At 47.2% G+C, this 14371-nt stretch overlaps 1 protein-coding gene across 1 annotated transcript in view; it reads left to right on the forward strand.

The window, feature by feature from the left end:
- LOC146802298 (phosphoenolpyruvate carboxykinase [GTP], mitochondrial-like) overlaps nucleotides 1–14371 on the forward strand; it is a 123543-nt gene that overhangs the window by 63044 nt on the left and 46128 nt on the right. Inside the window, exon 2 of the mRNA XM_085621865.1 lies at nucleotides 10739–10993. Coding sequence (XP_085477991.1) covers nucleotides 10739–10993 — 255 coding nt within the window. The remainder of the gene's footprint in view (nucleotides 1–10738; nucleotides 10994–14371) is intronic.

The following is a 14371-nucleotide window of genomic DNA, read 5'->3' on the forward strand; positions in this document are numbered from 1 at the left end:
AGTCCCGTTTCCGAACACGACTCCGGATCGGACGAAGTCGACGAATCACTCTTCCACAGAGGTGAAGACGACACCGAGGTAGGAGACGACGAGGAGGCCTTAGGGGCCGAAGAGAGTAGCTCCAATGATGAACAAGGCCTGCCTGTTCAGACCGAAGAAAGCCCAGTACCACAGTCTATGGCTCCGGTCGAGGGATCGCCTTCGGGCCTTACCCGAGACCCATCCCGCGGTTCTTCGGGCCCGGCCTCGAACATTCAGCGGCAGCCATTACCGCCTAAACCGGCTGGTTTCCCTTCTACGAAACCGAAAGCTGCACCGGCTCAAACGAAACCGAAAGTGGCGCTGGTCGGATCGAGGCCTTCCACGCCTTCGACGCCAGTGAAACGAGTCGACACCGAGCGCACCAAGAGAGACTTCGGTGCCGAACTTGAAGCGGGCGACGTCGGGGTTGACATACGGAAAAAGGCCTTCGGCGCCAACAAACCTGCTCGGCTCCCGGCGCCGACGCCACCAACACCGAGGACCGCACTGCCTGCTGCGTCTCGCATCGCTCCCTCGACAACACCAAAGCCTCACGCATCGAAGACGTCGACGGTCATTTCCGCACCTCGACTCGATGAACCACCGGCGCCGAAAAAGTCCACGGCCGCCTCTACGAACCTGGTCGGTGCAAAAGCCTCAAAGGCGCTCCAAGCGCGACCCGTTGCGGCACAAAGCAGCAAAACCAAGACTGCCCTCCATGACCCGTCGGGTTCCGGACCAATCGACGCTCCGGAGGCCTCTTCGGTGCCAGCCAACATTACCTTTGGCTTGCCTCCTTCCACAATCCCGAAAATATTCCAACTCAGGACACGGGTCACCCAGACCACGATTACACCTGCCGAGACGTCTCCGGCACATGTCATCGACGCCAACACTGGCAGGATGATTCTCCACGAGCGGAGGATAACTTCGGAACCACCGTTGGACCCTTTCAGGATCCCACTAAAAAGGAAGCTGCCTGTAGAATCAGAACCTGTCCTTTATGAACCTTTCCACTCATCCTACCAAGATCCACAATTATTCTCTCCCACACACTCCGACACGGATGCGTTGGAGGACTACATGAAGGACCAAGTCCCCTACCATGGAGACATAGACCCTGATAACCAGCAGGACCCTGATCACACTTGGGGCGACCCTGTAGACCCAGGTGCACCTCTCGATGCACAGGACACACAACTCTATGGGGCACAAACATCTCCCACAGAGGATACTGCAGCCTTCAACGCTCTTATTGAACGTGCTGCGAATAACCATGGGGTGCAGCTTCACTCTGACACCATCGAAGATGACTTTCTTATGGACACTTTCGCATCCTCAGAAAAGCATGTAAAGACTCTGCCCATGTTGAAAGGTGTCCTCAAACCAGCCAAGGACATTTTCAAGGAACCCACCAGGGCACGAGTGATAAACCCCAGGATTGATAAGAAATACTGATCAGCACCTGGGGATCCTACTTACATCAGAGGCCAATTACCACTAGACTCCATTGTCGTAGCGAATGCTCGCAAGAGGGCACACTCGCAAACGACAGGTGACGCTCCTCCCCCGGACAAAGAGTCCAAGGTGTTAGAGACCTCTGGCAAGCGAGTTGCCGCCCAAGCTGCCAACATATGGCGCATAGCCAACACTCAAGCGCTCCTTGCTCGCTATGATAGAGCGCACTATGACACATTGGAGCAACTACTCCAACATCTCCCTGACCAGTTCAAAGAAGGCGCAGAAATTCTCATCAGAGAGGGACAGCTACTCACGAATGCTTCCATCAAGTGTGCACTAGATGCCGCTGACACAGCTGCCAGGGCCATAAACACAAGCGTCATGCTGCGACGACATGCCTGGTTACGAATCTCTGGATTCAAGCCTCAGGTACAAAATAATATACTCAACCAGCCTGTCAACCCCGACTATTTATTCGGGCCGGAGGTTGATACCACCCTTGAGAAGATAAAAAAGGACACGGACACTGCAAAGTCCATGGGCGCTCTCCAAACTCAGTCCTTTCGGAGCGGCTCCTTTTGTCGCCCCGGAAACAAGGGAGCAGGTAGAGGACAGGGGTCACAACAAACGTATAACAAAGGCAATACACAGACCACCTACGATAAAAACACCCGAGGTGGATATCGTGGCTCCAGTACAAAGGGCAGAGGACGCGGCTACGGCAACACCAGGTCCTCCCCCAAAAACAAGCAGTGACGCCCTCTCCCTTCCTCCCGACCACATAACACCTGTCGGGGGAAGGCTACAAAGGTTCCTGTCCACGTGGAACTCCATCACCACGGACAGGTGGGTCAAAGATATTGTCAAATACGGTTACTGTCTAGAGTTAACCTCCACTCCACCCACAATACCACCAAGAAACCGTCCTATGTCCTCAGAGCACTTAACGCTCTTACAGCAGGAGGTGCAAAGTATGCTTCTAAAAGGCGCTATAGAGGTCGTACCCGTCCACGAGCAGGGTACGGGAGTGTACTCCCTCTACTTCTTAATACCAAAAAAGGACGGGTCACTCAGACCTATATTAGACCTGAGACCCCTGAACCGGTACATTCTTTCAGAGCACTTTCACATGCTCACTCTCCAGCAAGTCCTTCCGCTTCTCAAGCAGGGAGACTTCCTAGCCACGCTGGACCTCAAGGATGCGTATTTCCACATCCCCATTCACCCCTTACACAAAAAATACCTCAGGTTCACTGTTCAGGGGCAGCACTACCAGTTCAAAGTCCTTCCCTTCGGCGTGACAACAGCGCCCAGGGTTTTCACAAAGTGCCTAGCTACAGTGGCAGCACATCTACGGAGGCAGCACATACACGTCTACCCCTACCTGGACGACTGTCTCGTTCAACCGAAGTCAGCCCAGCAATGTGCCAGCCACATGTCCCGCACCATTCACCTTCTTCACAGTCTGGGATTCTCACTAAATTACCCAAAGTCCCATCTCCAGCCCACACACGTACGACAGTACCTAGGTGCGACTATAAACACTCTGGCGGCCACAGCTCAGCCAAATTTAGTGAGGATCAACAGCATGCAACTGCTGATCTCCAAGTTCAAACCCAAACACTCGCTTCCAGCGCGAGTGTTCATGCAGTTGATAGGCATGATGGCCTCCTGCATCTTCATAGTCCCACACGCGAGATTACATATGCGCCCGCTTCAGGAGTGCCTAGCACGTCAGTGGAATCAGGCTCAAGGACAGTTGAAAGACCTAGTGTTGGTGAGCGGTCGGGCATACAACTCTCTGCATTGGTGGAATCCACAAAACCTTTGCAAGGGCCGACCGTTCCAAGAGCCTTTTCCACAAATAGTACTGACAGCGGACGCGTCTCTCCAGGGATGGGGAGCTCATGTACTCCACTACACCGTGCAGGGACTATGGACAAAACAACAGAAGAAGATGCACATCAACCTTCTGGAACTGATGGCAATCTTCCTGGCCATGAAGGCATTCAAAGTACATCTGTGCAACAAGGTCGTGTTGATCCGGACGGACAACATCACCTCAATGTACTACATACAGAAACAGGGAGGAACACACTCTCCACAGTTGTCTCATCTGGCTCAGAGCATGTGGAAGTGGGCCATTCAGAGGAACATGTTCCTCATGGCGGAACACCTCCCCGGCAAGGACAACCAGATGGCGGATCTGCTCAGCAGACACAGCCACCAGATGCACGAGTGGGAGTTACACCCATCAGTACTCCAGCCGTACTTCCAGCAGTGGGGTCATCCAGAGATAGACCTGTTCGCCACAAGCGAAAACGCAAAATGCCAAAGCTTTGCCGCCAGGTTCCCACATCCGCAGTCGCAGGGAAATGCGATATGGATGAACTGGTCCGGCAGATTTGCGTACGCTTTTCCCCCAGCGCCGTTGATACCGCTGGTGGCTCGCAAACTCAGACAACACTCCCTGACACTCGTCCTAGTTGCTCCTACGTGGGCACGCCAGCCATGGTACACCACCCTCCTCGAACTTTCCGTGGTGCCGCATCAAAGGCTGCGGATCAAACCCGCTCATTTGACGCAGAACCATGGAGAGATTCAGCACCCAGATCCGCAACAGCTGAACCTGGCAATCTGGCTCCTGAAGTCCTAGAGTTTGGCTATCTCAACCTGCCACCTGACTGTATGGACATCATCAAGGAGGCCAGGAGACCCACTACAAGAGCTTGCTATGCAGCCAAATGGAAAAGGTTCGTCATTTATTGCAGTAATAATGACATTAACCCGCTGGACGCATCCATCCAAAACATCATTTGCTACCTATTACACCTATACCGATGCAATCTGGCGTACACCTCTATACGTGTCCATTTGACCGCAATATCAGCCTATCTGCAAACCAGGCAGCACCTCTCTCTTCAGAGTGCCTGCCATCAAAGCATTCTTGGAAGGACTCAAACGAGTCATTCCTCCAAGCCACCCACCGGCTCCAATGTGGAACCTCAACCTGGTCCTCACACGCCTAATGGGTCCACCCTTTGAACCTCTACACTCATGCGAGATTCAATTCCTCACCTGGAAAGTAGCTTTCCTGGTAGCAATCACTTCCTTAAGAAGAGTTAGTGAACTCCAGGCACTAACCGTTCAAGAGCCATTTATACAGGTTCACGCCAACAGGGTCGTACTACGTACCAACCCCAAATTCATGCCCAAAGTAATATCGCAGTTCCACATGAATCAGACGATCGAACTGCCCGTTTTCTTCCAAAACCCACAAACTGTCGCAGAAAGGGCACTCCATACACTAGATGTACGGAGGGCCCTCATGTACTACATCGACAGGACTAAACCCTTCAGGAAGACAAAACAACTGTTCGTTGCCTTTGCCCCACACCACAAAGGTAACGCCATCTCCAAAGCAGGGATAGCCAGATGGATAGTTAAGTGTATTCAAATCTGTTATCAAAAGGCAAAACGCACATTAACTATTCCACCACGAGCCCACTCAACACGTAAGTTAGGGGCTTCCATGGCTTTTCTAGGAAATAATCCCCTGCATGATATATGCAGAGCAGCCACATGGTCCACTACACACACATTTACTAAACACTATTGCGTAGATGTGCAGTCAAAACAGCAGGCAGCTGTAGGACAGGCTGTTCTCAAAACTCTTTTTCAGACCGCTGCAGCTGGCACGGGTAGCCGCCGCTAATAGAGGGCACTGCTATACATTCTATGCACAGATATGAATTCAGCAGCCCACATGCCTCGAACTGAATATGCTACTTACCAGTATGCATCTGTTCTTGGCATGTAGGGCTGCTGACATTCATATCGCCCTCCCTCCTCCCCGGCGCCTGTCGCAGCTGCAGCTCTCAGAATTACTGTAAAGCATGGTCATCACTTTCTGTATCTACTCCATCACTGCCACAATGGCGAAAAACAATCTGAGGATGGAGGGGATGCCCATGCGCACTGTAGGCCAGGGGAGGAGTCACCTATCCAAGGATACTTCGAAGACTCTTCCAGGACAACAACGTGCAAACATCCGGACCCAACACTAGGCGGCGATCTATGCACAGATATGAATGTCAGCAGCCCTACATGCCAAGAACAGATGCATACTGGTAAGTAGCATATTCATTTCTAAACCAGGTAGCAGACAGTACTGCCCACGGTAACACGTCCAGTCGCTGTTTGCGCCTCCAAGCACCGGTTATTGGTATTCTAGAAGTAATCTAAACATTACAGCATTTCGCAGGTATAAGGAGCACTGCATGCTGGCCTGTGCTGGAGTGACGAATAAGCTTCCAGAGTTAAAAAAATAAAGAATTAAAACTATTACACAGTCACTGCTGCAAACAGAAGCAACACAGCCATGTTCACACAAAGCGGGAGTTGATATGGTCCTAGACTAGCTATTCGTTATTATTGGCATTCTTTGATATGGTCTGTTACACAGAAACTGTGCAATCCTGAGTACACTAAGCAACAAATGAAATGAGCCTGATGTACTCAATGAAAATGTAGTTATAATAAAGCGTGCACTCTTTAGTATTCTATACTACAAGTCCACTTTGATTGCCAACAACCACACATTGGACTAAAGGAAATGTTTCTGCATTAAACCTTGTGTTCCACATACTATAATGTACTTTAAACATATTTAAAATGTTTGAGGGAGCTGTCGATCATCGTGCCGATAGGTTTGTCTGGTTCAGTTTGGCAGTTCCATCCTATTTGACATGAAATAGTCCACACATATAAACACTCACGTGTGGCCACTTGCACAGACAAGACACACAAAAGTGCTGCCACTTTTATTCTTCCCTCCTACAAACACATGCACACACATTTGTATTAAATTCTTCTAAAAATGTAATAGGCATATGCGTTGTCAAGGGCACCTGTGCCAGGCAATGCATCGCTACTTGATGCAAGACAGATCAGACTGCAGCAACAATCCACTTTCCTGTGTGAAATAAAAGTTGTTGAAACATAGACCGGGTGCAGCAGCCAGTGGCTTTGAGTTGCGTAGCGAATGTGGTATACTAGGGTGGGAATGTTGTGAATAGCCCTATGATTTCACACAGAGCCAACTCTTCTAAAGTAGCCCGAACTTGCCTTTGCATTAAATCCTAGCCATACATGAAACCAGTGGGCAAACCATGGGCAGGCAGGGTATCACAAGATGCAACAAAAGCATTTTAGGAGGCTTATCTGTGGACATTTCTCATCACGTAGACATTTGTAGAGATTGGTGTACCTCAAGTACAAATGTCCTGCAAGACCCCACTGTATTGCATTTGATCCCTGCCATGACTCTTAGCGTCACACTAACATGGCATTAATTGTGCAAGCATGGTCAACGACGTCATCAGTGCTTCACTGTTTGTAAATAAGGGACTGTACAATTTGTATCCTATTCTCAAAACGCAGCACAATAGATTTTAACAGTGAGTTGTGCTTCCTGACATTTAGTACATCTGGGCCATACTCTCTGCTCTCATGCACTCCACTCAAAATGCCACCATCCTTCGGTTGCAGATCAGAAAAAGAAGTGGTTTATGTTGTGGCATGTGGAATGAAGATGCAGCGATGTTTAAATATCTTTCATCAAAGGGCATTTCAATAGGATTTGTAGAGGTTCTTCAAAGATGACAGAAAACGTTTCAAGTAAGCAAAACCACAAAAATTATGTACTCATGTGTTGTCAACATAATTAAGGTATGGGCATAGCCGCAGAGGAAAATAGGAAAACATGCCCCATTTGAGGCTATAAAAGTCTCAGACTATGAGAAGAAATTCTTAAGACTTTTTGGGAACTAGGAGAAACTTGTCTCGTGAAGAGTCTGACAGTGCAGAAAAACCATCCGCTAACTCCTCTACTAAAACAAACCACCAGTAAAGATCAGATGTGATACAAAATGTAAATAAAATGCACGATTTGCATGCTTGGAGGACAAACTGAGATAAGCGTGGCAAAGCAGTCCCACTTGTTAATGGCAGAAAAAACCCCAACAACCTTAATAGGGGTAAATGGAGACAATAACAAGTATTGGTAAGGCCGTTAGGTCTTGCCTATGCAAACGTTAGTGGCTTTGCCTGTGTCTTATAGCCATGTTGTACAGCATCATGGCAAAAAGTAAAGTTAGAAAAAAGTGCTGGCTGAGCATAGCGCTTTACTTTTAGCCATGCTGCGCAGTCACGCTGCACTACAACATGGCTACAGCAAACCCATTAGCTTTCACATAGGCGAGACCTATTGGCCTGCCAAAGCTTGTTACAAAAACCATGACAAATCCAGCATTCTAGAAGCCAAAAGGATGCAAGCCAATGTCAGACCTATAGGCAATGTGTGTTTTTTTCTTGTTGTTTAGCTTGCGTTAATAGTTGTTTAAGGCAGTGCTTGAAATGGAAAAATAGAAATGCAGGTACTCTATACAAGAGTACCTGCGTGTTTCTGAGAAGTGCCGGTACTTTCCAATTAAAAGTATTGCATTTCTTTTGAGAAGTGCCGGTACACTCTCTCTCAAAATAAAAAAAAGTGCTGGTACTCCGTACCGGACAGTACCGGCCCATTTAAAGCACTGGTTTAAGGCATACCATAGATTTAGTCTGTCGTATGCTTTTTTCCCCCATTCCAGTCTCCTGTTTCGTCTTGGTTGCCCGGTGAGGTAAACAGCTTTTCAAAAGTACCTAAAAGCAAGCAAATATGTGTGCACTGTCCTTGTTCTTTACATATTCGTCCATCAGAGTTTGTAAGACAACGTTTTTGTCTGTTGTTCGCTACTTGGGTAGGAAGTCTATCTGGTCCCTATGTAGAATATTACTTTCCATTATGAGGTATTCTCTTGCTAGTTATGATTCAAGCATGGTCAGATATTTCCCTGTATTTGTTTGTAGTAAGAGCAAGCACATCTTTAAAGGCAGAAGGAATGGGCCAGGCCACGTGTTTGGAAAGTTCCAAGTTTATACCATGGTGTTGAAACGATTATTCAGTTTGTCTTTTGCGGTCATTTTGAAAACATGCGTCTAGTTAGTAATTTGTATTTAGTGGCGCCGTGGAGAATATTTTTACATCAATAAAAGATAGATTCATATTAGAGTCTGATTTAAAATTTTATTAATTCCTTGACTGCACAGGTGCCTGCGTGCTCCTATGCCTCGTACTTTCGTACTAATATTTGTACAAACACTTGAGGGACCTTATCCTTAACCGCTGTGACACGTGCACATCACATTTATGAATACATCATTAGAGTGTACAGCAGCCCTTTTATGCCTTTTTAATACATAGAAGCCTGCAATTACTTTATAAAAGCCAGTCTCTAATTTCCTTATTGCAGTCGAGTTGTGATGTGTCTAGAGGCCTGTAATAAATAAATGATGGACCTGATCAACTGTAATAACTTTTTCAGTGGAGTTCTGACATCATAATTAGGGCTCCCTGTTTTCCGTTTTTACTGATTTTTACAGATAAATACAGACAGAAAACTATGTATATTCCTGTGTGTATTCATTTTTAAATACAGAAAAATATGGAAAATAGGCCTGCTTGGGTGATTTTTTTTTTTTCTACTGTCAATCATGAGTGCCAGGTCAGTAGTGTACCGATTGAGAAGTAGGGGAGATTAAAAAAAAAAAAGACAATAGATTTCTTAATTAAGCTTAACTAAGGGCAGTTCTACAGTTATTTATGCTATTCTACAATGCAAGTGTTTTCAGACAACGCTATTGCACTGTATACCGATGAAACCATTAGGACATTGAAATGCGAGTATACATTTACAATTTAAATAAATGTGGAAAAATACTTATTGCTGCTTCATTTATACAGTGAACACAAAATAAAAATGGATGAATATAGAACAAATTAGCAAAAAATAAATGTGGATAAATACAGACGGAAATGTTGAAAAAATAAATACCATAAAACCGGGAGACCTAATCATAATGTATCCTGCCAGCAGCCAAGGTGAAAAGCAGTTAACAGCTTCATTTAAGTAACTAAAAGGAGAAATGGCTTTTCGTTCCTCTGATTTTCTTTTTCTAAAATAAAGAGTGATCAGCAAAAATTAGATTTTTGTGGCAACATGTTTATTTTTTCCACCTAGGTAACTACAGGAACAGCATAGTATATATTGCTATACGTTCTGAGCCACAGCAGATTTTCTTAATCTTAAACTGATTCTACCTTTCTTTTTGCAACACACTTGTAACTACTTTTTATTGTATGTATTTTGCACTACAGAGTATACTTTTGTTCTTCATGGGTGTAAACATAATAGCTCTTTCAGATGCCAGAGCCAGTAACAAGGGTGAAGGGCGGGTCATAGAGTATGATTACAGCTGCAGTTTAAACAAGGAAACCAGGAACTCGTGTATACTTCCTCTGCTAGGTTTTTGTGAATAGAAAAAGTGATCAGCAGAAATGAGATATTTATAGCAATATGTTTATTTTTTCACACTATAGGTTATTATAGGAAAGCTACAATCTCTGGATGTTTTATGTCACTTGAGCCACACCACTTTTTAACTTGAGTTGCCTTAAACTGATATAAATAAATAAAAATATGAACTGCTTTTGTTGCATTTAATTGCAATCTAAAGATTCTGCTTTTATTCTTCTAGTCTTCAATGAACATGAAAACGCAAGTATGGCGTAACCATGTATTTTAAAGAATAGAATATAATCTGCTGTACATTATAAGGCTATTACAAGTCACCTTGGAGTTTTTATGACCCCCATAAAGAATTTTTGTTCTTTTGGTCTCGTTCCTCTAGATGGTGATGGAACTGTTGGTGACTTGCAATATCCTTATACTGTACGTCAGAGGGTGCTTTATCTGATATATTATACGTTAATGGGGTAGTCAGTTGGGTAAGAAAGACATTGGCCATGCTTCTTCACTCATTTGTGTGGATGATATGCACACCTTGGTTTTTCCCCTGGCTTATCAAGAAAACCCCAAGAGGAAAAGAGAGGGAGGGGGAGGTGGGGGGGGGGGGGGGGTGAAGGGGTTATTCGTATTTTACTGTTGTAAGCTTTGTCTATATGTACAGAAATTAGGGGAAATGGTCTGTTATTGCTTTTTGACAAAACTTTAGAGCGGGCTGCCCTGAGTTGAACTGAAATAGTGAAAAGGCAGAATAGAATGTTTTGCCATTCTAAAAAGAAACCACGACCTAGTCTTTGCACTGTCTGACGCGTGTTCTCTTTTCTTATAATCTCGTGTTCTCCCCCTTGCAGGATCTGTTCCCATTCGCTGAAACAATGTGCAGCTGCACAGAAGAGTCCAGGTCGCTCAGTGCATGCTCTGCGGGTCCTGAATGGGAATCTGGACCTGCTATCTGGCAGGGTGAGGGAGTTTGTGGTGAGCAGTGCCAAGCTATGCCAACCAGACAGCATCCACATATGTGATGGCACGCCAGAAGAGGAGCGCAGTGTGCTTGCACTGCTGCAGAAGGATGGCATGATCAAGAGACTGAGCAAATATGAGAACTGGTAAGAGCAGGCAGCGGGGTGGCAGGGCGTGGGTGGGCGTTTTTGTTACCTGGCACTTATATAGTGCACACTGAGCAGTTATTATTTATTTTATGTCTTTATGGGATTGAATTGCATTTGGTAGTCCAAGGACTACTTCCAAGGCATTTTAATAATTGCAAGGAGGTACTAGAAGGGAAGTGCTTTAAGGTTAGCTACTTGGCTGACATAAGAATTGAGACACTGAAAGATTCAGGAAATGCTCACTGTGAGACCCTCCACTGCAACACCATCAACTGCACAGGCACTGTGAGAATGTACTTTTTTTCATCCTGGACACTGTTAAAAAAAAAAAAAAAACTCTTCTTTCTCTTCCAGGGTACTTGAAGATCATTTTATTTTGATGTGGAACTTATTCTAGAGTCCCATGCGGTGCATCATTTCACCATCTAAACCTGGCATCCCGAAACATTCGCTATTTATTTATTTTATTTGTTTTTGAGTGTTGAACAGGCGACACAGTAGCCTTCTTTTAGAATTTTTATCACTGTTGGGTTTTGACACATCGCTGAGAATTCTAGGTAGACGGCCACCAAAAATCAGGGGAAAGAAAAGTGGCTAGGTTTAAATCGGTTATTCAAATTAAGAATTGGCGGCAAAGCACAGAGACGTTGAGAAAAAGTACACAGATGCTGAAAACAATCACTGAAAAACAAAGGAAAAAGGTTCTTCAAAGCCTTTAAGAAAATGCTCCCTTTCGTTTTTGCCTGAAGTGACAACATAAACTAGCACGTCTTCCAAAAGATCAGAAACCTGAAGGCCATAAGACTGGTGAGAAATGTAATTCTAAAACCTTGAAGATGCAGGAGATACCATCTTTAAAGGCTGTAGGACTATTAGTTTAAGAAGATTTGCATGTCCCAGAAGAAGCAGATGCAGGAGGATCCATGGGGGAGCAGAAAGTGTCTGCAAGAGTCTGCATCAGTAGTATGAGAAAATCTCGGAAAAAGTAATTTCGACATCAGGAACAAAATGTGCACCTACAATTCCTTAAAGTGAAAGCCACAAGAGTTGTATTTGAAGAAAGGAAACAGCCTTAGATGCTGAAATATTTGGCAGTCGAACAACCTCAAAGACCAAGGAGCCGACTGGGCCGAAAACGAGACCTCAGTGAAGATAAACCTTATCACTTGGCTTCAAGAGACTGAAAGAAAGGACAAGGACATCCCAAGGGAGAAAGATATACCAGAAGAAGAGTGGATCAATCGTCAACATCGAGGCGGCTTTGAGAAGAAAAATGAATGCCTGAAGTCGAAATGGCAGCGCTGCTACTGGAGAAGGTGATTGATCACAGATTATGTGCTTCAAAAATCCCCCACGCCGCACAGAGACAGTGGAAGAACTCCTAAAAGCAACCCCAAAACCTCTATGGGAGCTCTAGGATGGTGAGCATTCAATTGGTGAGGAAGAAAAATGTCCCCTTAAATGAGGACACACGCTGGGATGAAAAATGAATGGCTGGATGTAATAGCATATTCACCACAGGGGGAAGTAGATTCCTACCCATGAAGGCCGCCCCCCCAGTGTTGATGGAACAATTTTCAGAGTGGGGGTGCTGTCATCAATGTAATATCACTGAAGGGATTTTAATGCGTCACAGAAAGATCAAGTGTAGCAAATGAGCCATGCCCATTCAGCAGCAGGTAAGGATGTGATTTGCAGCCTTGGGTGCATTTTGGAGCACACTGTCGCAAATCCATTATTAAAGCATGGGAGGTAGGATAATGCCATTTGGAGGCAGCATATATTCCATTGAAATGGCCACTAACTTTGCACAGATATACTGATAAAACTATACAGAGTTTTATGATTAGAGCGGCAGACCCTGATGCAGAGGTCTAGCCCGGGACCAGGGTTCAATTCCCCGCCTCGGCAGGTCTTGGGCTAAAAAATTCCACGGACCTGATAATTCTCGCCTCGGTGCCTATTCCAATCATGGAGTCCCACTCTGCAACTCTGAGCAATAGCTTGCTTAATCTCCACAACGGCCCCCACAACGCTAAGGATGCCTGGTCTCCACCTTGGGGGCGCCCAGGAGTGGACGCCTCACAGGGAAAGCCAGGATGGGTTCCACAGCGGTATTCATACAAGCGCCTTGAGACCCTTGTGGGTGAGTAGTGCGCTATACAAGCATCAATTTACAGCACACATGATAGATAACGTGTCGGTTTTCAGCGAGTATTTATCATTGTTGGAAGGCGGGCCTCGGGGGAGTCGGAGAGACCACCCAGAGGGGCCCCCACTCTGCACGAAGTAGCCGAGCGCTGCTGAGAAGCCTCCGGGAGAGGTCCTTCTCCTATAACGTACTAGCACAGTAACACCACCACACAGGACTCGAGGAGATTCAGCAAGACGAGCAGTTCTTTATCAGCACTTATGAAGTTACGTTATCAATATTTACAATGGGGGATCGAGGGATCCACAAGAGTCTCAAAGTCTTTGGTAGGGACGGGGTAGCGGGACAGTCTTTAGCAGCAGCTTGGTACGAGGGTACCTGGGGCCCAGTTCTTATCCCCACGCTGGAGGGCCTCCGGATCTCGGAGGGGTCGAGCCGCGACGGCGTCAGCAGGGCTCTGGTGTTCAGTCCGTGGAGTTCGAGCCGCGACCAGGTCAGCAGGGCTCTTACGGTGTCTTGGTTCAGCTCGAGCCGCGACGACGTCAGCAGGGCTCCGAGGGAGGTTTCAGCGAGGTTGGGCCGCGACAGCGTCAGCAGGGCCCCGATGTTCCGTGAGGTTTCGTGATCTCAATAAGGTGGAGCCGCGACGCAGTCAGCAGGGCTCGTGGTAGAGTCTCAAGCAAGAGTTCTTCTCCGTTGGGTCGGCCGCGATTCAATCAGCAGGGCTCTCGACTCCGGGATACAACTGCTGTCCCATTGCGGGGTTGCCCCAGATATAGGTCTGGAGTCCTTTGATGTCCGGACCCTTGCGCCTGGGGGGGGGCGGAGAGGCCGGGCTGGGAGAGGCCAGACGCCCAGCGGGAGAGGCGCCAGGCCCCGGGAGGCCGGAGGGTGATCGCACCTCGGTGTTGGGGGACGGTGGGGGTCCCATCGAAACTCCCCTCTTCCGGGAGTGGTGAAGGGGTCCGGTGATGCCCCCTGGCCAGATCTTGGTGCCCCGATGTCGGGGCTTCGCTGGGGCCGAGGCCGGCGGGAGCCGGGCCGCGTGGCTGGTGTGTGGAGCACGCATGATCCAAAAGGGGGGGGACCCCGAAGGGGTGAGGGGTCCCTGTGCGGCCTGGCAAGGGGGCCGCGTAGGCCGGTGTAGTGAAACGGGTACAATCCAAGGGGGGGACCTCGAAGAGGGGAGAGGTCCCTGGCGGCCCGAAGGGGCGGCCCGGGTA

The sequence above is a fragment of the Triturus cristatus genome, chromosome 8 (assembly GCF_964204655.1).
Source record: "Triturus cristatus chromosome 8, aTriCri1.1, whole genome shotgun sequence".
NCBI lineage: Eukaryota > Metazoa > Chordata > Amphibia > Caudata > Salamandridae > Triturus > Triturus cristatus.